Here is a 26,706-nt window from a genome sequence, read left to right on the forward strand (position 1 = left end):
TACTTGCTAAACTAGAATGAAATTATAATATTATATCAAATGCCTGTAATTTGCTTTTACGGTTTTACAAGGCATACAAGGACTCTTTTGTAATCATTGTATTGCCCCCCCAAGAGTAGGCCTACGCAGGCTCTAACCTCACAATGAATTTATGTACAACAAAGAATTAAGAGTTTCCCGCTTATAGAGATATCAGAGTCCGCCCAAGGAAACCCATTTACATTTTATCAATCTGAAAAACAACTGATTGTTCTACTAAAGCCTTGGGGGCTCCAAATTCACACGGGGAGTTTCTGGAGGTTTGCCATTATAAATATCATCAAAATGAAGATTAACATCTCCACTTCCAGCTTCAAGGTCATCTATATATGAAGTACGAGATAATTTATGGGAATTCCTCCAGTATAAGAATTGTTCTTGCTCCTCTAAGCTTCTCTCTGACAGATTATCGTGAACATTAGTTTGTGCAGTGTATTGGTTAAAATCAGGAGGTTCAAGAAAACTTGACTGGGGCTGTGCATCATGTGGGCTAGTTCTAGCCCACCAATGGCTTCTGGTAGGCTGTGCTAAGTTATTGGAATCGTGATGCTGAAGTACACTCTCCCGGAAGAACGGAGCAGATGTTGAAGCCTCCAGATGAGTCTCTGATCGATCCCCATAGTTGTGGTCCCAGAATTGATCGTATCTAGCTTCGTTTTGTGTTGGCATCCAAAAATCAACCGGCTGCTGCTCAGTCACATCAAACGGTCCAGGTGGTATGTCTAGTGTATGGGTATGAGTGAGAGTATGACCAGCTGTCTGTCGATGTTGTGAGGTATAATACCAATCAAGAAGGTATGGGTGATTCCTTGGTTCTTCATCAATTAGCCACAACGAACCCAACTGATAACCAGTTCCATGGGCATTGTAGGGCCATTCCCTAGATAAACTGCTGTTTCTCTCTCCATGGACTCTCAAACTGGGGCTCCCCCGCCACAGTCTAGGAGAAGAATATGCATGTCTATTTCCTTGTCCCCGCACCTTCCGTTCCCTGAAACTTCTAAGGTTTAACAGGAACTGCTTTCCCTGAGCATTGGGTTCCCAAGAAGGATAACTACTCTGGAAGCTGCATGCAACAAAAATGGAATTTTTAGACAAGAGAAGCAAATACATAACTCTCATCCATCCTATTTTCAGCATTGCTGCATTCACACCTCAAGAATGATTTCTCCATTTTCCCTTGAGAGCTCCTCTGGGTACGAGGGGTATGATATGGAGAACCATAATTGCTGTTGCCGTGGTTCTGGAAATCAAAGGTGCTAAAACTGCCCAATTTAATAGCAAAAAATCAAATCTCTTTGACGTGAAGCACAAAACAGCATTTATAATATGTTGTATGCCACATAAATTCAATGCCTAAAATAAATAATTTCAAAATTGTGAATTAAAACGAGCTGAACACACCAACCTGCAAACATGACCAACACCTTCAACATCCACTGTGTAATCTGCAATGAACTGTAAAATGTCATCCACCCGCTGCAGCAAGGTAAGATAGAAAGACTTCGTTAAAACTATAATTTAGAATGTAAAGATAATTAACTAAACCAACAGTGTATTAAAAGAAAGTTTGAATAATAACCTTTGGAACGACAAATAACAGCAACAGTGGAGTAAGGAAAATTGAGGCCATCTCCTCAAGCAACATCATTCCAGTGTACTGCATCACCCCCAAAAATAAAATAAAAAATCACAATACCATGAACAAAAAGGCTCTAAACTCTTGTGTAAACAGTAAGAAACTATGGTCTTGGTGTCATCACAGTAATCTTCAAATGTCTGATAATTAACACTCCCAAATACAACAAAATGCCCAAGAGAACAAAAAATTAGCACACTATCTTGACTTTTATTAACAGTACACCAGCATATTGAGCACACGGGTAAGGCTGCGGTAGGCATGGGATGATACGATCAAAGCACCTCAGCAAGATAAAATATCAACAACTTGCACATTTTATGATCCTGTCTGTGACAATAAGATTTGAATCAATTTCAGCAAAGATATTCCTTTGACATCAGAATTCTATACCCATATACCATTTTGCAAATATTAAATCAAATTAGTCAATATTTTAAATCAAATAATTCATATTCTAAGATGCATTAGCAAATTTTCTACATCAGTTCTAGAAAGAAGGGCCCAACAACCACCAATTAATTTAAACTAGACAACAAAAATGGAAAAGGCTCAGATGTACAGGAGGAAAGAGCAACTACCATTCCCAACAAAAATGAACCACTGACACTTCAATTTTATCATCCTTTTTTATTTTGACAAGTGATAAATTCATTTAAAAAAATGACAGAGAACTCCTATATAAATGTAATATAAACTAGCCACACATCCAAAACCTTAAATTCAAAGAACTGGGACAACTTGACATTATCAGGAGTGCTGTATTCACTTTAAAAAAAGATGACAACCATGCATTTTAATTGTACAAAAAAGGGGGGAGAAATAAAAGTTCAAAAGTTTACCTGAAAGATTGTTTCAAACTCTATCCGGACCATCTCAGTATTTTCCTTACCACGCCATCTCTTTGGCATATAATGTGTATGTTGGACCACTATAGACATTGCTCCTTCTGGATCGAGAACCAAGAGCTCGTCTGTGACTGCAGCCCGGCTAATAGCTGTTATGGTTCCAAATACAGCAGCATACCATAACAAATTGCGACCAAATATCTACAAGATTTTAACAAAATGCATTAAATATTGCAATTTGCAAAGTAGCAATGATCAGCATTGTCAAACACATGATCTGACTCAGAGGGTAAAAGTAAAAATATATTTACATGGCCTTCAAGCAGAGATTCCTCCAGGAATGCAATGATGATGAGCACAGCAGCAAAGCCACCAGAGACAAAAGAAATAAACTTAGCTAAGATGGAAATAATTGGCGATGGAAATTGCTTAAGGTAATCAGAAGAGTGGACTACACTACTATTGATGCGGTGCTTGAATAGATGGTCAACCTGTAGGAAAAATATGAAAACATTAACAAAAGGTTAATCTCTGTAGGGATAGTTACGAAAAGAGCATTTATTGTTCATGCTATTATGAAAGAGTAGGGACATTAACCAAATCCTTCACTAACAACAAATTTACCCAATCACTTGAAGTCTCACTTGTTCACCACCACAAAATAAAAGAAAAACCCAGAGTCAACGTGCATCACTAAAAGTGAGGGAAATATGGTAATACCTCATTGAATTCCCTAAACATCCACTTTGATAAATTCGACCATCTTCGGGACGACGCAGTACTTGGATGGTTATAAAATTGTTCAGCATGCCTTAAGAAGAGATATACTACCATAAATATGACGAGAAATGGTGAAAGGAGAAGTATTGCAAGCCCAACAACCATAAGTCTTTTTCTTAATGTTTTAGGATTAGAAACGAAGTCCCTCCTGACACAAAAATTTCTGCAAAATGAACTAATTCTGGTCAGAAAATGATTATATAGAATAATTAAGAATCTTCCATGCCTCTCTAGAAGTGAAAAACAACACAGGTTCAGATCATGTTCAAATCACCCCTCCCAACATAGGCTAGCACTGGGTGGCTACCCTTATGAACTTCAAATCCTAAGAAACCGGCACACAGTCAAGCTTTTAGGTATCACCATTAATGTTTATCACATCCTACAGCAAAAATTTATATCATATTAACTCAATTTATTCATAGTGCAGAGCACATCAAGCTTATGCCATTCTTGTTTATGGTTGTCCAAGCAAATTAATTGCTTCGATACGAGAGCCATACAAAGAGATATGGCCTGCAACATTCTTGTAGACATAGTGAAAATATTTAGAGTTGGCATAATGAATGAAACTTAAGAGCTCAACTATCATCTATCCCAAAACAAAAGACTCATGACACATTCTAATGCATTTTCTAATACTAATTACAGTTAAAGTTTAAAGAAGAAGAAAAAGTATCCGACAGAGCAACATAATTGCAAGCCAACTTACCTATCAAACATGCTCTGCAGTATGCACCAATTCAAGGTCCATTCCAAGGTCTTGGTAAGTATTAGGCGATGTTGAACTCCATCTGATCCGAATCTGACAGTTGGACCAGCCCCTGGGACCCACGAATAGATTGGAAAAGCAAGTACCCCTTTGTTGAGCATTCCAATCAAGTAGTTCTCCTTCCGCATCAATCGCATCACGACATCATGAGCAGAAAGGTCCTTAACCACACAAAGTTGCTGTGAACTTTGTAATTGAACAACCTTCTCCAGAATGGTTGCCCAAGGCATGGTTTGAATTTCACTGTCCGTAACATGGAGACTGCAAAATGCCATCAAACTAAAAGATTTTACATCAAAGCAAAAGCAACGCTTTAAAACACTTTTGCACAGTTTGGATTCAGACTAACCTGTTATAGTAGAAGTGACGGATTCCAAGCGTATCCTTTAATTGAGCGAAAAATCTCAAAAAACAAAAGATCCAATATATGGAAAATAACCCTAAATATCCAACAATAACAGCTTTGGAAAGCGTAAGAGGGGTTAATGGGTGCTCATGAAGAGCTTCCTTAGCAAGATCACAGGGCTTAATTCCAGATTCAACAGCATCCATACCACACTTTGCATTTCGGAGGCCATCCCAGTCAACAAACAGTAAGAAAAATGCTGAGAAACATATGGTGAAACCCAGGCTCAAAAGCTCAACTATCCATTTAATAATAATGCACCGCAGACCTTTTTCACAATAGTAGCTATAAAGCCTTTCAAAGAAAAGATCCAAATCAGCAATTGGTGCAACGTTTAAACTTTCACCATTAAGTAGCCCTGCTGGGCTTTCACTACCAGGACTTGGAACCCTTCCATGTGCATAGTCAGACAACTCAATCTCAGGAGGTACATCATTAAGCAAGCCTGTTGTCAATGATGAATCACCACGCCATTTCCACCTGAATACACTGAGCGGATTTGCACCCCTTTGCCCACTGAACATCATTTACAAACACTAAAAGCAGGGAAATGCAACCAGTCCATTCCCCGAATGGTGTAAATAATTGAGATTAGTCTCTTCTGTAAGCATGTATGAACAACAACAACCAAAAAAAAAAAAAGACATTAATATGTGCAAAGTGAAAGGCAGACTAAAATACACACAAATGTGAACCTTAACCAGAATATGAACATAACAGAAAACAATTTCCCCAAAAATATTTTATATCACACTGACAACTTTTTCACTCGGTCAACAACTAATATTCAGAACCCTGAGATCTAAATAGTAACACTGCTGCATGCCTCTGTGTATAACTTTTCCTCAATATGATACACAGGAAAAGAACATTTGAAATACTTTTTAGAAAGTTAAAGCAGGAATCAATAAAGACAGGAGAATTTTGATTGCTCCAATGGTTCAGTCTCTAAACAGTGCATCCCAAGCAAACGATAACACATCTAAAACAAAAATTGCCATTTCCAATAGTCAATCAATATCAACATACATCATGGTTTATCTGTAATGTACATAAACCATACCAATGTGTAACACAACCAAAATAGAAATTACAAAAAACATCTATAACCTGTAGCTGCTTCATATTATGCGACATGTCTGCACCAATGCTAGACATTTCTACATCTTGAGCATCCTAATTCTACTATGCTGTTACATTTCTACTTCCAATGACCAAATGAAATCATGACTCAATTTTTCCATTATCGTATGAGTCCAGTAATCTAGTACGTACCTTTCCATCTGCAAAATCTCAATCGCAAAGTGCATTCAATTCTAATTCAGTGCTACAATACAAATGGGATTCTCCTCTACCGTCCTGAAAATATGCCAGCATATTGTTTTTAATCAGTGTCATCACAAAAATATGCGCTATATAATATATACACCACAAAGCCACTGCTTTAGAATTGATCAAGAGTAGAGTATAAAATAGGAACTAAAACAACAGGTCACTCAAGGCTGCTGTATGATGCATAAAACCAACTGAAATTGGACATTATGATTGTACGTGCATGACGGTGTCAATTGAAGAAATTTTCTTCATATGAAACAATATAAGAAAAGTCTCTAAAATATAGAAAAATTAAACTGCATAAACTACATATCTATTATCCAGTATAAATACAATTACAAAGTACTGTGCACATAGCACAATTGCTTGGGACAGCATTAGATTAGTATATTTTTTTGTCACCGTAGCAAATGTATGAAGCTGGAAAATGCCTTGATATATTGTAGTCTTGGCAGTTCTATTCGACAACATAGTGCACTAATCAGCATGCAAACATGTTAACCCTAGAGTTTCTGTTTACACCAACTGTTCCAAAAACTCCACTCCCAGAAAACCCATTGACCAGAATAAAGGGCTGCAGAAACTTTTATACTAGTAATATGATAATGCATCATCAAAATGGTAAAGAATAACTTGCCAAGTTATACTTCAAATTAAAATCCATAGACTTTTATAGATATTAGGGAAAGCCTGAAGCAAATCTTCAACCAAGTCCTTAAACTAACACCATCAAACTCAGAACCAAATTGAAACCAAATCGTTTGACAGACCAGTGTGGTGTAAACAATGTAATGCCAGTTTGAATTCAGGGCTTGGCTTTCTAAAATCTCCAATGCAATCAAAATTTCTAATGCACAATAAAGTCATAAACCTCAAAAGTTATCAAAGGCACTCCAAAGAAATAGAACCCAGTTACCCAAACAGGATTCACAAAAAATCAGTCTAATTCAGCTAAATTTATTGGAATAAGTATCAAAAGCCACAAAGTTTACCTGATTAACTCCCACAAAGATACAAGGATAATTTGCGTAATAGGAGTTAGGCCTTGGTTAATTAATTATAAGTCAAACCCCACATTACAAAATTAAATATAAATAAAAACGAAACCATTCCAATTTCAAGCAAAACTGCCGCAATACAGAAATTTGCTAATAATCCCCCCCCCCCCCCCCAAACAAAAAAATAAAGTAAATTCGAATTGAAAAGTAAAATTACAATAATTGAAACACAGAAAGAAACAAAAGAGGAAATTACCTGCGACCCACCAGAGAAGAGCTTCAATAAAGCAATCAAACAATCAGGAAAAGACCAAAAGAATGAAACTGAGTGATGCCAACAAAATTTAATTGTCCCAAAAGAATAGACAAGGGCAATGAATTAGCAGAAAAGTTGAGGGACCAAAAAGCAAAAATAAAACAGGGGAGCTCAAGCAAGATCAAGGTTTGGTTGTAGAAACCGAGGGAGAGATGTTTGGTTGATACTTGGTTGCGTGGAAGAAACAGGACTTTTTTCGAGAATTGTTTTAATCGTTTGCTTATTATATGTATGTATATATGCTATAGGAAGCTCTTGGGATCCTGAAAATTTTTACTTTTATTTATATTTATATTTTAAATAAATTATATTTATTACTTATTCTATTGTTTTTTGTTTTTGTGGGAGAATGGAGATTGAATTTATAAAGGAGACGTAACGATGAGTAATACCTTGCTTTTTCGGCTATCAAATTTTCAAAAGCCTCGGCTTTGTTATGTTTACTTAAGCAGGAGCTGATATCAACTTTCTTACACGCTCAGAAGTCCCAACTACGAGTCCACGAATTTGTAGTAGTCTACTACTTATTACTTCGATTGAACCGACTGATGTAATATAATTATTGTGCGAGACTTATGGGCTGGGCCTATTCTTTCAGAAGGGATACGATTGGTAGGGTTGGACAAATAACGATACTAAATACACCCCAACTACTTGACCGCCTACACCCGCAATATGCTGTTCAAGACTGACTACAAGTGCGATCGTACAATCCATTTATCCATCCACATTGACTAATACGATTTTATATGTCGTTAACATTGCCGTGTGGTGCGACTCTCATTCGCTTTAATAATAATTATTCCAAATTAAGGTTACATATAATAGAATACTACTCGAAAATTCAACCTGATTAATGAGTGAAACAAACCAATTTGTTCTTTTAACATTTTTTTTTTAAATTCAACTCTCTTTTTTTCTTTTTCTGAACCTCTTATTTACTCCTTTCAAATGTGTGTCACATCATAACTCAAAAGCCAAGTTAAAATAAATAAATAAAAAGAATAAAATTTTCCTTATGAAAAAAAAATTAAGATCATTATAATCTCAATTTAACTAGTCATTTTCATCGATGTACATAGAAAGAAAGCGAAAGGTTGGCTGTTAAAGATTCAAAACTAAACAAAATATTAATGGTGTTGGATTTTTACTTTTTGCTACGTTAAACGATTAGCGCAGGTATTTTTAAATTATTTGAGTAGTCAATAAATATAAGTCTTATGTTAACATAAAGTGATGATTGACATTTGTTGTTTTGAAAAATATTTATTCCATTTTAATTTAATTTATGATCCGCAAATTCCTTTTTTTCATAAAAAAAAATTGGATCCACTTATTAACTGCCTTGGAAGGTGTTATTGATCAGGTTTCAGTTAATGGTGGGTCAGAATTAAAATAACCCAATGTACAAACAGCGCCCTAGCAAATCCGCGGGACGTAACGGATCTATATGGCGCGAAATCCTACGTGTCAACCATTCACGTGAGCTCCAGCTCAGCATTCGCGCCAAAAAACCCTAATATACACCCTCCGCTCCCTCCTCCTCAGAAAGCCAAACAGTCGTCACCATCGCGCTCTCTCTCTACACAATGAGCTCTTCAGACTCCCCTCAGTCAATTCCTTTCAGATGCAAAAAGCCGATCACCGCAAAAGGCAAGCCCGAAATGTCAGATCAGAACCCGAATCCGACGCAATTAGCATCCAAAACCCCGGAGAAGCAACCGTCACGCCGGGCCCGCAACAGCCGCATGGCGCTCTCCCTCAAAGAAATCCGAAAGGCCGCTCAAACCAAACCCCAACAGCCTCCAAAGGACCAGATCGAATCCGCCGGAAAGCAGATCTCGGCGTCGCCGTCTGTTAAATCCCCAGTGAATCCCGCTGGAAGTGGGTCTCCCAAATTGCCCGAAAAGTAAGGACCATTTTTTTTTTAATTTTGGATTCAACAACTTTTTTGAATTTGTTAGAGTTTATTTTTTAATTTAAACTTTAGTTCAATTTTTAAAATGGCAGGTACATGCAGCTGGCCGAGTGTTTTGATAGCCTGGATGCCGTGATCCGATTGTTGAAATTGAAGTGTTCGTCGCCTACTTTCAGTAGTATTTGCCCCAAAATTGAGTGCTTGACTGACCGGTAAATTATTGTTATTATTATTTTTTCAAAAAGATAATTATTTTATAGTTTAATTGGTATCCAAACACGGTCGTATTATGTGAATGATTTTAGAGTATGATACTTATTTATAGGAGGTTTTCGCTTGGTCACTTGGCTCAGTTAAAGTTTATACTACCGGAAGTGATTCAGATTAAGAAAGTGCTCACATTTGATGAGAAGACCAGCTGTATGAAGCCTGATCTTCATGTTACAGTCAATGCTGATGCTATTGAATGTGATGGCAAGTCGAAATGTAATAGCAAGAACTTGAATCTCAGGACGGTTTTCCGTGCTCGGCTTATGGATTTTCTTAAAGACCATCCAGAGGTATATGATAGTTTTGTTTAGTTGTTTTGTATTTCTATCATTGTCCAATTTCCAATTTCACCTCTGATTATATGTTTTTCCACAAGTTTATGTTGAGAGTTTATGTCTGTTGTGTTCAAATTGTTTTAGAAGCCACCTGCAAATCTGTTTAGCACTTTGTAGCAAAAATTTAAGCTTGAAATAGTATTCATTTTTGGTATCATGGCGTGGCATTAGACAAATAAATTGTAGCTTGTAAGGGCAAACCAAAAAATATAGACTCGAATAAGCAATGATGATTTGCCTGAGATCAACGGTAGGCACGTGGTTTGTTCTTATCTTTTAAGATTCTTACACATAGATGCTTGTGTGCTTAATAGGTAGTTCCAACTTGACCCACATTTGTTTGATCTGTCCTTTTTTTTTTCCAAATAAACTCTGTTGCCAGGTCTTATTGAAGTTTATTATTTACAGCATCATTTTCACTCGCTTTTTATTCGCACTTGTCTTGTCTCCTGGAATCTTAACCGTTATTATTCCACATACAGGGTGATGAAATTCCAGAGGAAACATTGCCAGAACCATTCAATCGGTCAAGATCAGATCTCCAATTAAATATGGTTAAAAATTCCACCTCATTGACACCAGCAGATTCACCAACCGATGCATCTGTGGAGCAGCAACAAGTATCATCTCCTACCTGCCAGAACTCTAAGCTTCTAAATATAGTCAAAGCCCCCAGTATATCAATGGTAACAGGGACATCAGCTTCTGCATCTGATAATCAGCAACCTATTGTAGCATCTCATTTTTCTTCCCGAAGGCATTTTTCTCAGAAGTTTGTCAACAGTTTGGCAGAGAAGAAAAAAGCTGAGAGAATATCATCAGGTGTTTCCATTGAACCTTCTACCACTCCAGCACTAGAGCCATGCCTTAGAAAAATTTCCTCAATTGAGGAAACTTGCTCTACAGCTGCTATCTCTGCAGTTGAACTATCATCCAAGTCAACCAGCAAAGAAAATTGTTTGACTTACTGTGCTTCTCCAACTCGTTTGTCACAAAGCTGCCCGCCTGTCACTCCAGTCAAGGAGATTGATCCCATGGAAAGTAAAGTTAGTTACCCCATAAAAGTTGATAGCGAACAGTCAACTCCTGCAAAACTTGTTTCTACTCCGGCTAGGCTGATGATTGGCACACCCGCTTTACATCAGCCAAAGAGATGCTATATGACTCCAGAAAATGTTTCTGCCAGCTCACCAAACAAGTTAACTAGGCGTCCACCTCATAGCAGAACGTTGAAATCTTTGAAATTTGATACTCCTGTGAAGAATGCGACAGTTGAGCACAAGCTTAATGAAGACATATCAGTTGATGGCGATGTTCTTGACATTCTTCCTGAGAATCTTATTCAGTCGGTGAGCCTCATTATGTATTTCCTGTTATTTTGGCCTTATTATAGAACGGCATGTTATTTTTCTGAAACCTGATTTCTTCAATATTCTAAAAATTGTATGCCTGACATTTAACTTGTTTTCCTTCCCATCCCTTGTACGTGTGAAATAACTATCATCTCATGATATAGAGTAAATTCTTGTCATTAAACTCTTGTTATTTTTTTTATCAATGATTTCACTGAAGTAACCAATTTCATTTTTTATCCCTAGATAAGGGAGAAAGAGAAGAAGTTTATGGAGGAGCGAGATCCAGCCATCTCACAAGCCAAGTGGCGGCGACAGATGATTGCTTCCCTGCCTAAGCTCTTCAACATGATTCATTTCTTATTTCAGTCAATAAAACGTTCGGTCATTACAAAAGAGGAGCTAATTCACAAGATCATTTCCAGCCATCTTCAAATTACAGATAGAAGTAAGTCTTATCATAATGACTCAGTCACTAAGATATATTGTTTTCAGAAAGTTTAGACAAGCTAACTCTGGAATTTTGTTCACAGGAGAGGTTGAAGAGCAGATGAACTTAATGCTGGAATTAGTTCCAGAATGGATTTCTGAAAAGTTGTCATCCTGTGGCGATTTGCTTGTCTGGTGAGTTTTATTAACAATTTACACTTCGGTAAAGAATATGCATGCAATCATGTGAATTTAGTTATAGAACACTGTTTATTTCAGATAGGGTTTTCTTATTATATGTTTATCTTTGGGTGAAAACTTCAGATATCTGATTGATGATGACATTATGCGACTTTTGCAGCATAAATAAAATGACATGTCCTGAGTCCATTCGAGCACGGCTGGAAGAATCAAAATGAACAGGAGATTCCTAATGTTAAATTAAATTAACTGAAAGCAGCACATTGAAGGACAGTGTAGGAGTTTCCCCAGCATAGGGCTCTTTGTAAATATTAGTAGTTTATTTTTTATGCAAGTTAATCTCTGTAGAATACTATAGTGAGGCAGTGGACTTGAGTTCGTCAACTTGATAGTTAGATTGTGTAAAAGCGGCACTCCTACTTCATGAATATGAATGTGCAGTGCTTTTTATTCAGGAAGCTGTTGCTGAAAGGGGTTGCATTATGAAAGCCTAGAGAGAATTAAAGACTTTGGTAACTAGCTTCACTTCGATCTTCCCATTTGTTTGGTATGTATTTTTGGATACAATCCCATAGTTCCATTGTAAATATGGGATATGGTTTGTCAAGGGATCCCTGTTTCGGATAAACTTAAAGCATGGTCCTTTGGGTTTCTTCTGCACGTCACATGTTGGAAAAGATTGCTTCTGGTTCTTGAGGCAATGTTGATCTCCTTCTTTGCCCCATAACAGGGAGTACAGACCAATAATAATTATGACTCCTCCAAGTATGCTGAATAGCAGAAGTAAGAATCAGAGATCACAAAAACCAGTTTGCTTATGCTTGCTGAGTTTGAAAAGAACTCTAGAATTTACCAGCCAGTGTACAGTTTTTCACCAACAAGAAAGTATGCTGCAATTGCCACGATTACAGTTATCAGGGGATTAAAAATGGTCACAAAAACTGGTCCTTTCTGTTCAATGCACCATAGTGGAATGAAGACGTTCAAACAAGAAGAAACTGCTCCCTGTTGCATATAGAAAATTTACTTAGAGCCCTAGATACACAGTGAAATTTAATTAAATGAATGAATAAACTCTTCTGTTGTTGATAAATCAACTTACAGAATATATGATGCACCACAGATCGATGTTAGATGTAGTTTTTTTACCAATCTCAGTGGAGTATTGTTGATCCCTCTTTTTGTTGTTTCGTGAAAGAACAAAAATAATAAGGACATTCCAATATTTAGGAACAAATAACACAAATGGATGAGAAGGAAAAAAAATAGAAAAATCACCTTCACTTGAGAACTCCAATCAGCCTCCAATAGTTTTTAAATGCTCATCCTGTTAAGGAACATCTTTTTTTACACACTCTTTCATGATGAGAGATTCTTACCATCCAGCCAATAAATATAATGTTGACTTTTGAATACAACATAATGTTCTCACTAGATTCTGCTTTGCCTAATAACGCACCAAACTTTGAAACTTTGGAAGTACTTGAGTTTTTAGCACCAAGATGCTGATTTATGCTGAACAATTACTGTGTAGACAGCCGATTGTGCTGCCCCGATACCGTTCATCCATGCTGAAAGTGAAAGTTTTGCAGGATACTTCTTCAAGGTAAATGCCTACAGGGTTAACGTGTTTTCTAAAACTTTTTATGGGCAGGTTTTCAGATATTTGTTGATTGCTTTTACTTCATTTATGTTACTTCTGAAATCATGCTATTTTCAATCAACTATGGACGGTATACCATTTGAAAGAAAGAATCAAAAGCTTGTTGAATGTTTTAGTACCTGCGTAATGTAAAAACTAGACCATAACATGCGACTCGCAAGAGTCAGAATTGAACCTTTCAACCAGTTCTCAAGAACAGAGTTAGTTCCAAGGTGGATCGGAGCACCCTTCAAGCTTGCCACTGCAGGTCCTTTGTAGAAAGCTATAACTATAACCCCAACTAAGGATGTTAATGTTCCAACAATTTTAGCTATCCCACGAGGACTCCGAACACCAACAATCTCTAACCTACACGAAGTTTGTTTACAATGATGTAGAATAATCTTCTACCACATGTTGGAGTTTGAAGCTCATACCTTAATATGACTGCAATTATGAAAGTCGTGCACGGGATAGTATTAATAATCGCTGTCATGAAGGTTGGAGAGACGTATCTCATGCTTGCAAAATACAGGTTGAGGGTTAAGCTCACCCTGTTTACACCACGAAAGAAATAACGCAAGTCCCTTCAGTTTGTGGCAAACACTAGCTACTTTTGCAATATGATGAAGAATGGAACTTGGCAGCTCCACCCTTGAAGAGAAAGCAAAAACATCTCCAGAAACAGCGATAAGGTCAGCTTTGGCCTTATTTTTCTGCAGGCAAATAAGAAAGAAAAGAATAATAATAATAAAAATAAAACCAAACAGATATAACAGCGAGTACTGGTTGGAAGCAGCAACAACTGAATATTTGATGTTGAGTGTGTAGTGCACCTTTCAAGGAAATAGGCAAAAGGAAACATCACTAAGCTGCCCGCAGCATGCCGATAAGTGACATAGATGTGAGGATTCAAGCCTTGGTTGAAGGAAGCTTCTGTTAAGAAATAAACCGATGCAACGCATATCTTCTGTTAAGAAATAAATCGATGCAACGCATATCTGAAGCAAAATCATGAGAATTTGTGGCTTAAATCTATTGATCACCTTGACAGCACACATCACAATTGCCATAGCTTCTCGGTGTGAGGTTGTTTGTTCTATATTTATGGATGCTGATGAAAGATTCGTCCTGGTTATGCTTGTAATAAGTGAGTTTCTTGTTCTTATCAAATTCCAACTTGGTGGTGGAATGTTTAAAAAGTTGGTAATTTGCAATATTCTGACAAATCAGAACGGCACTCTGAAAAGACTACTGCTGCCCAAAAGAAAAGAATATGTTTCAGAGGAAGAATAAGCACAAATGCAGAAGGAGCTCAAAAACATACGAGTGTTGGTAGAAGAAAGGTCACTTGAGTTTTCCCCCTACCGCCGTCTTAATGAAAGAATAGAACTTTTAACTTTGACCTTGCGAGCACCCACTCAAAATAGGAAGGGCGAACTCTTATCTCCCCCATCTCCAGGACCTATTCTAATCGAAGCTATAAGCATCTTACCTCTTTCTTTAGGCGAGCTTATTCACCAGTGCACTTAACTTATTTATTTGTCAATCTTGAATTGATTCTTGCTCATTGAAGCGTACTGTGTCAGTGGCCCGCCCTTTACTTTGATCTCGACGTCAGTGAGTGGGTTTGCCCCGACCTTGACTTCCTTAGTTCAGTGTGGCAGAACGCGGGTTAAAACTTTAAGAAAGTTGGTTTTGAATTCTGGTACTTACATCCATTTTTAACCAAAGATAAAGTCTCAGGGATACAGTACTAATTAGAATAATGAGAGAGAGTTAAAATTACACTTCTGGTAACCGGACACTGAAGTTTTATTCTCCAATCCATGGTTGTATTTCATAGGCTGCAATTACATCTGCCCTAATTACATATAGATTTTAATTGTGTGTTTAATCTGCAAAATTCAGATTAAGAAATCTGTCTTGTCGTTTCAATACTTCTTACAAGAAGCACTTATCTCTTCAATGTCAGCAGAGAACCAGATCAGTACCTATTGTCTTTAAACATATTTGTAAATAGTGCAGGGAGCACAAGTACTGCTGTAATTGGAACCAGAAATGTGTTTTATTGGACTTGGTTGTTTATTTTCTTCCCCACTATCCTTTTGTGCGGTATCATTAAGTTAACACCAACTGTTTTCTGAATGAGAAAGTTGAGATACTTCCTCTATTGGTGGGTGAATAAATTCTTGCATGTTGACCCTTAAATAGTGTGTGGGGTCTGCGTGTTTCTCTATCCATACATGGTCATGAGCCCTCGGCCATTCATTCATATTAGCATTTTCGATAACTCATTTGAAAAAGTTGTTGATGCCGAAAATCCGGATGAGTTATTTAGTGACTCGATCTTAGATCTCTGCATCAGCATTAAATTTATTTGATGGGAAGTCGTTGATTAGTTAGCACCATGAGCATATTTTCTATGAGCAAACGATCCATGAGCAGACAACTCGTGAGCAGACGATCCATGAGCAGACAACCCGTGAGCAGACGATCCATGAGCAAGTAACCCATGAGCAGACAACCCATGAGCAGACAACCCGTGAGCAGACGATCCATGAGCAGATAACCCATGAGCAAATGATCCATGAGCAGGTAACCCATGAGCACATAATCTGTGAGCCTGTGAGCACAACCAACAGTCAGGAGGCGCCGGAAGTTTTTCCGGCGAGAACCCTCTGACGCTCAAGTCAGGAATTTGGGTCTACTTGGAAAAACTCATACCACAATTCATGTGGCTTAATTATGATTGCTTTAAACAAAAAGCTTTTAAGTAAATTTAAAGGAAAAGAATTCAAAATAATCAATCTTAAAGAAAAAGAATTCACGAGAGAAAGAGAAATTTCTCAGTGGTAGAGAGAGAAAACGATCCTATGGATTTAATCTCGCAGAGAGAGAGGAAAAAGAAAAGACTCCCCTTTCCTTCCTCTTCCCAGGGTTTTTATAGGAAATTATAGCGGTTTTTATCCTCTCCCCTAGAATTTTTAAGAAAACTATTAATTTTCAGCCCACTAAGAATATGGTCCCTAATATTTCGGAGAAAATGTTTTGACTAAGTCGTGCTTCCTGGTAATCTCCTGGTCGAGGTGATGTGCTCAAGGTGATCAATAACATACTGGTCGATGTGATGTGCTCGAAGTCACTAAATAATATCTTGGTCGAGGTGATCGGCTCAACTATTTGCTCACTTTTACTTTTAGGAGAGCACGATAATATATGAGCAAACACATTTATCTTGGTCATTCTATTTCATTCCCTAAACAAAAGCCATGTAACAAGAATCAAATTTTAATGATGCGAAAGTGAATATGATCCGTGAATGATACAAACTCTCAAGGTAATTTACTATTATCTATTTTATTTATTTCAATTTAAGTTGTTGGTTAATTTTGAATTTGTCAAAAGGTAGTTTTACTTATTTTGTGGAATCATGCGTTAAGGCATAGATCATGATGTGAGGACATGCTCGGTGTTTTTTTATTTTTCGTATTTGTAATCCTTAGCTAAATTGTACTCAAAGCCTAATGTTATTCAACCAAAAGTATCTTGAATATTGTTTAGCAACTTGATAATTGTATTTGGGAGGTGCAGGTCCTCGATTTCCAATAATATCAATTGAGAGACCTGGATTTCCTGAAATTGTCCTATTTCTTTCAAAGATATTTGTGTGAAGTATTAGACTTATCCTTCCATGTGATCGATGTCAATTCAATTTGTCAATGGGGTGGTGCCTCTCCTTTGTTTGCAATATAACATACCAAAGGAGTCACTTGAACAAAGGTATCTCAAGCTTAACACAATCCGCACTCGCGATGAAATCTTCCCGGCCGAGGATGATGAATTCAACAGCTTATCTCAAACTCTTTAAGTCCAAACTTGAATCTGTACTAAAAGCTATCTGCAAGGAATATAGAGAAGGCTGTTGCAGCCTAAGGTTCTAAGTTGAAGAAAAGGAGATGGAAAAGTTGTTAATATTGAAGTAAACAATTTCATTTATTTTTCCCCAGATAAGGGAGAAAGAGAGCCAGATCCAGCCATCTCACAAGCTAAGTGGCGGCGACAGATGATTGCTTCCCTGCCTAAGCCCTTCCACATGATTCATTTCTTATTGCAGTCGACCAAACGTTGAGTAATTACAATAGAGGAGCTAAGTCACAAGATAATTTCCAGCCATCTTCAAATTACTGATAGGAGTAAGTCTTACGGTAGCAACTTAGTCACTTAGATATAATTTTTTCCGGAAGGTTTAGACAAGGAAGCTCCGGAATTTTGTTTACGGGAGAGGTTGAAGACCAGATGAATTCACTGCTGGAATTAGTTCCAGAATGGGCTTCTGAAAAGTTGTCATCCTGTGGCAATTTGCTTGTCCGGTGAGTTTTATAAACACTTTACACTTCATCAAAGAATATGCATTCAATCACATGAATTTAATTATAGAACACTATTTATTTCAGATAGGGTGTTCTTATTATGTGTTATCTTTAGGAGAAAACTTCAGATTTCTGGTAGATGATGACATTATTTGTCTTTTGCAGCATCAATAAAATGACACGTCCAGAATCCATTCGAGTACGGCTTGAAGAAGCAAAATGAACAGAAGATTGCTAGGGGGTAATTAATTTAACTGAAAGAACCATATTGAGGGACAGTGTCCAAGTTTCCTCGACATTGGGCTTTTTGTAAATATTAATAGTTTATTTTTTATGCAAGCTAATCTCCATAGCATAAAACAGTCAGGCAGTGGACTTGAGTATGTTAACTTGATAGTGAGATTGTAAAAACTTCGTTCTTCATGAGGATGATTAAGCAGTGCTTTTTATTCAGGAAGTTGTTGCTTTAAGGGGTTGACAATATGAAAGCCTAGAGAGAATTGAAGACTTTGGTGCCTGGATCCACTTTGTTCTTCCCATTTATTTAGTGTGCATTTTCGGATACAATCCCGTAGACCATTTAAATATGGCATAAGGTTTGTCAATGGATATCTGTTTCTGATAAAGTAAAAGCATGGTCATCGGGTTTCTTCTGCTCGTCACATGCTGGAAAAGATTGCTTCTGGTTCTTGATGCAATGTTGATCTCCTTCTTTGCCCCATAACAGGGAGTACAGACCAATAATAACTATCAGTCCTCCAAGTATGCTGAATAGCCGAAGTAAGAATCAGAGATCACAAAAACCAGTTTGTTCATGCTTTACTGAAAGTGTGAAAAGAACTCTAGAATTTACCATCCGGTGTGCAGTTTTTCACCAACAAGAAAGTATGCTGCAACTGCCACGATTACTGTTGTCAGGGGATTAAATATGGTCACAAAAACTGGTCCTTTCTGTTCAATGCACCATAGTTGAATAAAGAGGTTTAAACAAGAAGATACTGCTCCCTGTAGCAAATCGAAAAATTACTTAGAACCCAAGATACGCAGTAAATTTAATTAAATGAATAAATAAACTCTATCCAGTTCTTGATAAACTAACTCACAGAATATATGATGCACCACAGATCGATGCCAGATGTAGTAGACCAAGCAGCTGCTTTAGGCTGTACAATTATTGTGTAGACAGCAGATTGTGCTGCCCCGATACAGTTCATCCATGCTGAAATTGACAGTTTTGCTGGATACTTCTTCAACGTAAATGCCTACGGGGTTTACATGTTCCGTGAAACTTCTGAATATCCAGGTTTTCAGGTATTTATGGGTTGCTTTTACTTCATTTATGTTACTTCTGAAATCACTGCTATTCTAAATACAATTTTGGACGGTATACCATTCGAAAGAAAAAAATCTAAAGCTTGTTGAAGGGTTTGATACCTGCATAATGTAAAAGCTAGACCATAATATGCAACTCGCAACAGTCAGAATTGAACCTTTCAACCAGTTCTCATGAACAGAGTTAGTTCCAAGGTGGATTGGTGCACCCTTCAAGCTTGGCACTGCAGGTCCTTTGTAAAAAGCTATAACCATAACCCCAACTAAGGATGCTAATGTTCCAAGAATTTTAGCTATCCCACGAGGACTTCGAACATCAACAATCTCTAACCTACAAGAATTTTGTTTACAATGCTGTAGAATAATCTTCCACCACATGTTGGACTTCAAAGTTCGTACCTGAATACGACTGCAATTATGAAAGTCATGCACGGGATAGTATTAACAACTGCTGTCATGAAGGTTGGATGGACATACTTCATGCTAGCAAAATACAGGTTGAGGGCTAAGCTAACCCTGTTTACATCAAGAAAGAAATAATGCAACCCTTCAGTTTGTGGCAGCACTGATTACTTTTGCAATAAAATGAAGAATGGAACTTGGCAGCCCTACCCTAGAAGAGAAAGCAAAAAGATCTCCAGAAACACTGCTAATGTCAGCTTTGGCCTTATTTTTCTGCATGCCAAAAGAAGAAGAGAATAATAATAATAGAACCAAACATTTAGAAACAATATAACATTGTCTACAGGTTGGTGAGTATAATCAGGGCAACAACAACTGAATATTGATGTCGAGTGTGCGTGAAAATGTGTATAATGCACCTTTCAAGGAAATAGGCAAATGGAAACATCATTAAGCTTCCTGCAGCATGCCGATAAGTGACATAGATGTGAGGATTCAAGCCTTGGTTGAAGGAATCTTCTGTCAAGAAATAAACCGATGCAACACATATCTGAAGCAAAATCATGAGAATGTGTGGCTTAAATCTATTGATCACCTTGAAAGCACTCAACTCAAATGCCATAGCTCTTCGGAGTAAGGTTGTATGTTGCTTCATTTATTTTGCCTCTTTGCCAGTTTATAAATGCAACCATCTTAATGGATGCTGATGAAAGATTTGTTCTGGTTATGCTTGCAATAAGTGAGTTTCCCATTCTTGATCAAATTCCAACTTGGTGACTAACAACTGACTTTGTGGAATTTTAAAAAAGTGGGTAATATTCTTGTTATGTTAGTGTGTATATAATTATTCTCAGGTGTAAACGCCTCCATTTTTTGTAATGCGGGTACACTTTTAAACCGTGCAATTTAAGAGAGTTAAAAATTAACTCTCTTAAATCTCACGATTTAAAAGCGTGTGCACATGAAAAAAAATGTGGGCGTCTACACTTATGTATGTATATATGTATGCATGTATGCATGCCACACTTGCTAAATGGCCATAAAATTAACCAGAGCAAAACATACGAACTTTTCACTACAGCTACTTTGGTTGCCATGATGAAACTTGTGAATAATAGTTTTAATATCTTGAGCCATACTTTAGTTACATTTTGAAGTTTTGAAGATTTTACTTTTCTATCATCTAGAGAATCTGAAATAGACTTGATATATGCTGGAAGAACATTTATAGATTGCAAGTATGAGGAATGCAACTGAGCATGAACTACATGCATTTTTTATCCTTCTTTATGTCAGATTCCGAGCTGAGTGGACAGAATTTTGAAAATTAGCTTTGTTTCTCAGAGATACTGTACTATTAGAATAATCAGAGAGAGCCAAAATTACACTTCTGTTAAATGGACACTGAATTTTTTTCTTAACCATGATTGTATTTCACAGGCTACAATAACATCTGCCTCAATTACAAATAGATTTTAACTGTATGTATAATTTGCAAAATTCAGATTAAGAAATCTCTTATGACAATGCCGTTAAAAAGTTGGCTGGTCTTTTTAACAGTTCTTACAAGAATCACCATTCCCCTTGGGTCGAATCTGCCGAGAACCGCATCAGTATTTATTGTCTTTTAACATATTTATAATTAGTGCAGAGAGAACTGATACTGCTGTAAGCCTGTAATTGGAATCAGAAATGTTCTTCTTGTTGGTTGTTTATTTTCTTCCCCACCATCCTTCTGTGTCAGTATCATTAAGTCAACACCATACTGGTGTTCTGAATGTTATGCTTCCTCTTTTGGTGAGTGAATAAATTCTTGCTTGTTGGTCCTTAACTACTGTGATTTGTGCGTGTCTCTATCTATAAATGTTCACGAGCCTTGTATATTTGGGCATTTGGCCGTTCTTGGGTTCTAATCTAGGACATTAAATATGAGATAATTAATGCTTATTATCGTATTGGCATTTTCAAACAACTCATTTGTAAAATCCATGTAATAAGAATCTAATTTTCATGATGAAAAAGTGAATATGATCTGCGAAGTATAATCCTTATCTGACAAATCAGATTATAAAACCGACAAGAAAAAATCACTGTGTAAACAATTTGTTTCTTCCATGTGATCAATGTCAATGGCGTGTCTACAAATTGGATATTTCTATCATCCCAAGTTCTTTGAAATTGCCGTCTTCTTTTGTCTGGATCAAGTCTCTAGATTACAGAGAGTTCTCCTAACAGTCACCAAAGAAAAGGCATTACCTTGTCACTGATACGGTACGGCTGCTAAAAAACAGGATTGCATCCTATTCCTGCTAATTAATGCGGCTGGCTAGCCTATATCTTATTCCCTTTAATTGAAGGCTCTTTTAAATAATTTTTGTTGTCACAATCTATCAGCCGTCTCGGATGTTAACAAGATGCCACTGCATGTCATGTAGCCAATTTCTAATTAAAATTCCTGTAACTTTGTAGCAGAATCCAATGAGGGCTCGGGAGTTGGGAAATTTCTGCATATAAGGAGATACTACATATGTAAGAAGTAACAAAGATACCAATGTGAAAGAGCAGAAAGAGAGGGGGGATCAAGAAAGAAAAGGAATGATGCAAAGAGAGTTGGTGCAATTTAGAACGCCTCAACATTCATCTTCGGGCACCAACCACTGGGGTGGTGCCTCCCCCTTGTTAGCAAGAAACATACCAAAGGAGTCACTTGAACAAAGGTATCTTAGGCTTAACACAATCCGCACTCGCGATGAAATCTTCCCAGCCGAGGATGATGAATTCAACAACTTATCTCAAACTCTCAAGTCCAAACTTGAATCTGCACCAAAGCCAAGGAGCCTCAGCAGGGGACTCTTATCAATGCTAATATTCCCAAGGAATAAGGAGAAGGCTGTTGCAACCTTAGGTTCAAATTCGAAGAAAAAGAGATGGTTCCCTAGATGGGATCCCCACAACAGGTGGCCTCAAGGTTGGTGTTAATTCAGTTTTTTGTTGCAGGTCATGTATATTGTAAGAGCTGGGCTGGCAATGATTCGGTGGTGGCCTGCAGCTAGACTACCGAAGGTATACTCTTGTTGTTATAATGTCTTTCCATTACAGGGAGTCGATTGTTGTACTTAATTTTAAACATTGATTGATTGATACATCTAGTGATACATCAATTGGGAACTTATCAATCTTTTTCTCTTTTTCTGAACGAGTCTGTTGACTATGATTATATCTTCTTCTCATTAGTCGAGATTAGTTTCTGATGTTAAGTTTTAATTATTTGCTCCATACAATAACTAGTCACCAATTTTAATCCGGAATTTGATAATAATAGAATACTAATAATAAATTGGTTAATTCAAGAACAATTATTCCCAAATAAGCAAATCAATAAGATATGCCCCAATGTATTGCGTACAACGTTAGGGCGGGAAAAAACAAAAAAGGATATGCCCTAACATCAATATTTTGCATGTTTTGCATAGCTAGAAATTTCTTATAAAATAAATAAATAATAATGATAGCAATAAAAGGAAATCGAGAAATATAAGACTTGAGTCCGAATGGACTTTACGTTTTAGGACTTATTTGTTTTCATATGGTATTTTCTTGCGCCTAGAATAAAATGGACTCGGTGCTTTAAGTATCCAACACCTGAGCCCATAACTTCTTTTTCAGAATTCTTTCATAATCTACTTTTTCTAATAAAAAAATTATATCTATTTTATAGTCCAATGACAACTCCCCACTCTACTTATGCGGGGAATTGGAATCTTAAACATCTTATAAAACCTTAATAAATTTGACTATAGTTAAGCTAGTTTGCACTCATTTATAAATAGTTAAATCTTAAGCGTACACTATACATATAATTAAAGAATCCCAACTATTTTCTCTTCTACTGTAGAGAGGTGTTAGTAAACTATGCAGTTGAGATGAGGAAGCTGAGTTTGTGGCTTTTGGGTCTAATTGGAGAAGAGTCAAGACTTTACTTGGGATACATTGGGAAAGAATGAAAAGATTTGAGCCAAGATCAGTTCAAGCAATCAATTATTGCTCTATGTTTCATTCTTAGTCCGGTTTATTTTTCGCTGTTTCATATTCTAATGGAATGGTGTTTTTCCATTACAGGTTGTTTGCATCTCAAGATGTAGGGATTGGAGATTATTTAACTAAACTAAAGTTTCATATTCTAATGGAACGGTGTTTTTCCATTAGGATACGTTTCGAAGATCGGATTGAACTAGATTAACTCTTAGGATTAGATCATATTATATTAGATTATATAGTGCTATCTTTGGTTTGGTATAGTGTTGAACATGACGATGTCAAATTTAATTTAACGAAGCTAAAATAATTATTTTAATATTATATTATTTTTTAAATCATATTTCTATTTGTTAAATTTAATATTCAAATTTCAATATTATTGTAATTAAATAATTGAACAGTTATCGAATTAAAATATTGATTCAATATTAAATTTTAAAAAGTTAAAAATAAATTATTAAAAAAACTTTCGATATTAGTAACAAATTTAAACTATAAGATATATACTTCTATCTAAATTTGTATAGAGTCACCACTTTGGCCAACACTTTACCCCTTACAGGCCGATCTGATGCTGAACGGAAATTAGTCTGGGTTGTGGTACCAGCTTAAAGGTGCCTCCCACAGTTGGAGCCCACTCAGGACCACCTTGTGGTTTAGAGTCTTTAGACCAAAAAAAAAAAATTCCATGTGATAATGGGGATTAATAGTCCTATGAATGTTGGACTAAAATTTGAATTAATTTATCAATCCTGACAGTTAAACATGACTTTGGATTGGATTAATTTTTTTATCTTTCAAATTAATCTAATCCCACCTTTTATCCAACATCCAAACATAAACTTAGAGGGTTGTTTAGATCTCAAGATGAAAAAGGATCGGGGATTATTTGACTAAAGTTAATCAGTGATATATTTGCTACATTTGATTGGAAACATGTAAGTCTTTTTCTTCTCTTTCTCTCTCATTCTCAATGATTTGACTAAAAATGAACCGAATCTATTTTAAAATATTTAGAAGAAAATCAACCTCTCAATAATTCAGAAGGTAGAAACTTGGATAGCAAGGGTAATGGTTTATGATTATCACATTGAATGGTTATCTGAAGACCAGTAATACTTGAGCTGTGAAGTGTGAACACTGATGCCGTATACCACTAACGAACTCGATGTGAAATATGAAGTGTGAACTCACATATTCTGTGACAAGTGCACATAAATTAGCTTACAGCACCTAGGCGGCTAGGCCTTCTTTAGGGCATAAATTTTTATTTCCCCTTTCTGTGCAAAGGTGCCATGAACAACCCACCTATCTCTTTATATAACTGAAAAATTTGGACTTCAGATTTTCCAACTTTTATTTTTGGGCGGCGGGGGGGAATCCAGATTGATCGCCAGTCCCTCAAAACTAGGTGCTGCAAACTGTAGAGGTTACTTGAGGGCATCAAAAACTTGTGTAGTCTGGCGATATTTTCCCAGTAATCATCAATATATACGTTTCCTTTGTTGATCAATGGAGTTTGAAAAGGTCAAGAAGGATTATATATATACATAGAAGAAGTTGTAATGTTCTTTGTTCACGTCTGCTAACTATAAGTGGTCTGTTGAATGACAAATGCCACTAAGAAATTAAAACCTTATCTTCCAAGTGTTACAGTATTATCTGGATTAAGCACCTAATCTTACCAGAATGAATTGTGGTTAGAAAGCACTTTGTATCTTCCTTGGTTGGATGGTGAGTAGGATTAGGAATCACTTTTCAGCAGCAATGTTATTCCTTGAAGCACATCACCATTTCACCTCATCATCTTTGATGTAACCTCAATGACAATAGTTTTATTTCAGCTCACATCACAACACTGATGTGGTCAAGCACGTAACTCCGTTGAAGTTTTTAACTGATCAACCTTTTGATTGATAGTTACATTTTGGGCCTCTTACAGTGACCTTTTTCTGAAATTTTTTTACTGCTGAAATTTTAAAACAAGCAGTGCTTGAAATATGAAACTGCATGAATATTTTCTATTCAATCAAACTAATCATGAAGCTCACTTAAGTTATACAATATAATAATACTGTAAAGAGATTGTAATGCAAAAATGTAACAATGGTAATCATCATTAGATTCTGTATTGTTAGATTTGTTGGGCCACCACCCCCCATTAGTTACTCAACTGTTAAAGTAATTAAAGAGAAAAATAGCATACAACTTACAAACTAAAACATCCCCTTTTGCTTACTTTCCAAAGGGCAATTAAAAAGCCTAAAAGATGCCATACTTTGATTCCCAAAACTAAGAGTCTAAAGACTAAGACATAATTAATTGTGATGTATAATGGCCACTAGTGTCACATATACATCAAATACATAATATTGGATTTCAAATAGAGCTTCCATTTTTCTCACGCCCGTCTATATTGACTTTGGGGAAGATCAAACCAATACTCATTGCAATGGAGACTAAGGAGCCACCCTCTTAGATTACATGTTAGTAAAAAGCTGAGCTACAAGATCTTTTTAGGATGATTTTGGTTCCCAACCCGCACAGAGAAAAATAAAGCAGCAATATAAAAAGAAATAATACAAATGATGATCTAAAACCAAAAAAAAAAGCATAGACGGTCACTTCAATTTTTTGCAGTATTTTTCATGCGTTACATAATACTTACCTCATATATGAAATGGCCAGTTAATGGAATTAATCAGTGAAAGCTTGAAAATTCTGTAATTTACGAGATAATGAAAAATGAAAAGGGAAAAAAATTAATAAGAAAGAGAAGATATGATTGTACTTTGCCTCTTTGTACTCATGAGCCTACTCATTTCTTTCGCTATTTTTTTATACATAAGAGAATGACTTATCATTTGCATCACTAAGTCTGCTTATTCATGTTCATGAAACAGTAAGTTGACTTTATTCTGTAAGCATCAAAAAGCCTAATTCATAGCTGAGATGAATTACATGAGGAATTTACAACCGTTGAAGGCATACAAGTACCTTTTATTTAACATTAAATTAACAAAAGATATGGTCATAAGATAATGGTAAATCAATTGCATGGTATATGAAAGTTGGAAGTGCTTTGACCAACAAGCACTTTTGGTTTTGGAACAGCAGGTAGGCCCTTCTGGGTTCCATTGCTGTCAATTTTGAACCATGTTGTTCATAAACAATTATTATGGTAAATTTCTTATTTCCATGCTCAACACACAAAAAAAAAAAAGATTAATGAATATACAAATGAATAAACGATGATTGTGCCTACTAATAGTGCCAGAAAA

At 36.4% G+C, this 26,706-nt stretch overlaps 4 protein-coding genes and 1 pseudogene across 6 annotated transcripts; 1 reads left to right on the forward strand and 4 right to left on the reverse strand.

The window, feature by feature from the left end:
• Positions 1-7,429, reverse strand: LOC18047861 (autophagy-related protein 9). 2 transcript variants are annotated; one of them, XM_024187759.1, is made up of 11 exons: positions 7,085-7,429; positions 5,760-5,843; positions 4,428-5,085; positions 4,019-4,339; positions 3,247-3,469; positions 2,838-3,017; positions 2,521-2,727; positions 1,622-1,699; positions 1,448-1,518; positions 1,194-1,304; positions 1-1,105 (listed from the first exon to the last, which is right to left on the reverse strand). In XM_024187759.1, exons 3-11 carry the CDS (start codon positions 5,009-5,011, stop codon positions 256-258), a joined length of 2,625 nt encoding a protein of 874 aa, XP_024043527.1. In that variant the 5' UTR covers positions 5,012-5,085; positions 5,760-5,843; positions 7,085-7,429; the 3' UTR covers positions 1-255. The 2 variants fall into 2 exon arrangements, with proteins under 2 accessions (XP_024043527.1, XP_006443860.1); XM_006443797.2 differs by having other exon boundaries at positions 7,074-7,429.
• Positions 7,430-8,692: 1,263 nt separating this feature from the next.
• On the forward strand, positions 8,693-12,128 carry LOC18047862 (CDT1-like protein b). 2 transcript variants are annotated; one of them, XM_006443800.2, is made up of 7 exons: positions 8,693-9,042; positions 9,144-9,263; positions 9,377-9,611; positions 10,139-11,005; positions 11,255-11,456; positions 11,542-11,632; positions 11,799-12,128. In XM_006443800.2, exons 1-7 carry the CDS (start codon positions 8,723-8,725, stop codon positions 11,854-11,856), a joined length of 1,893 nt encoding a protein of 630 aa, XP_006443863.1. In that variant the 5' UTR covers positions 8,693-8,722; the 3' UTR covers positions 11,857-12,128. The 2 variants fall into 2 exon arrangements, with proteins under 2 accessions (XP_006443863.1, XP_024045496.1); XM_024189728.1 differs by having other exon boundaries at positions 9,380-9,611.
• A 68-nt stretch (positions 12,129-12,196) lies between these two features.
• LOC18047864 lies at positions 12,197-13,800 on the reverse strand (annotated as a pseudogene).
• LOC112099996 lies at positions 13,743-15,002 on the reverse strand. The gene is made up of 4 exons (XM_024187555.1): positions 14,997-15,002; positions 14,327-14,531; positions 14,117-14,216; positions 13,743-13,996 (listed from the first exon to the last, which is right to left on the reverse strand). The coding sequence occupies exons 1-4, from the start codon at positions 15,000-15,002 to the stop codon at positions 13,891-13,893; spliced, it is 417 nt and encodes a 138-aa protein (XP_024043323.1). The 3' UTR covers positions 13,743-13,890.
• Positions 15,003-18,254: 3,252 nt separating this feature from the next.
• LOC18047863 (WAT1-related protein At4g08300) lies at positions 18,255-20,042 on the reverse strand. The gene is made up of 7 exons (XM_006443801.2): positions 19,807-20,042; positions 19,598-19,660; positions 19,385-19,501; positions 19,088-19,316; positions 18,757-18,915; positions 18,507-18,658; positions 18,255-18,420 (listed from the first exon to the last, which is right to left on the reverse strand). Exons 1-7 carry the CDS (start codon positions 20,040-20,042, stop codon positions 18,255-18,257), a joined length of 1,122 nt encoding a protein of 373 aa, XP_006443864.2.
• Positions 20,043-26,706: the final 6,664 nt, after the last annotated feature.

Source organism: Citrus clementina, unplaced genomic scaffold, assembly GCF_000493195.1.
Source record: "Citrus clementina cultivar Clemenules unplaced genomic scaffold, Citrus_clementina_v1.0 scaffold_3, whole genome shotgun sequence".
Classification (NCBI taxonomy): Eukaryota; Viridiplantae; Streptophyta; class Magnoliopsida; order Sapindales; family Rutaceae; genus Citrus; species Citrus x clementina.

Excerpts from the sequence above, each read along its gene's own strand:
- LOC18047862 (XM_006443800.2), top strand. The coding sequence starts at position 8,723 with ATGAGCTCTTCAGACTCCCCTCAGTCAATTCCTTTCAGATGCAAAAAG. Across the intron at positions 11,457-11,541 it reads TCTTCAAATTACAGATAGAA|GAGAGGTTGAAGAGCAGATG; the intron begins GTAAGTCTTATC and ends TTTTGTTCACAG. Across the intron at positions 11,633-11,798 it reads TGTGGCGATTTGCTTGTCTG|CATAAATAAAATGACATGTC; the intron begins GTGAGTTTTATT and ends CGACTTTTGCAG.
- LOC18047863 (XM_006443801.2), bottom strand. The coding sequence starts at position 20,042 with ATGAAGCAACATACAACCTTACTCCGAAGAGCTATGGCATTTGAGTTG. Across the intron at positions 18,916-19,087 it reads CTAGCTTTTACATTATGCAG|GCATTTACGTTGAAGAAGTA; the intron begins GTATCAAACCCT and ends TAAACCCCGTAG. Across the intron at positions 18,421-18,506 it reads GAAAAACTGCACACCGGATG|CATACTTGGAGGACTGATAG; the intron begins GTAAATTCTAGA and ends TCGGCTATTCAG.
- LOC112099996 (XM_024187555.1), bottom strand. Across the intron at positions 14,217-14,326 it reads TTGTGATGTGTGCTGTCAAG|AAGCTTCCTTCAACCAAGGC; the intron begins GTGATCAATAGA and ends ATTTCTTAACAG. Across the intron at positions 13,997-14,116 it reads TTTGCCTATTTCCTTGAAAG|AAAAATAAGGCCAAAGCTGA; the intron begins GTGCACTACACA and ends ATTTGCCTGCAG.
- LOC18047861 (XM_024187759.1), bottom strand. The coding sequence starts at position 5,011 with ATGATGTTCAGTGGGCAAAGGGGTGCAAATCCGCTCAGTGTATTCAGG. Across the intron at positions 3,018-3,246 it reads TGTTTAGGGAATTCAATGAG|GTTGACCATCTATTCAAGCA; the intron begins GTATTACCATAT and ends TTTTTCCTACAG. Across the intron at positions 1,106-1,193 it reads ATGGAGAAATCATTCTTGAG|CTTCCAGAGTAGTTATCCTT; the intron begins GTGTGAATGCAG and ends TGTTGCATGCAG.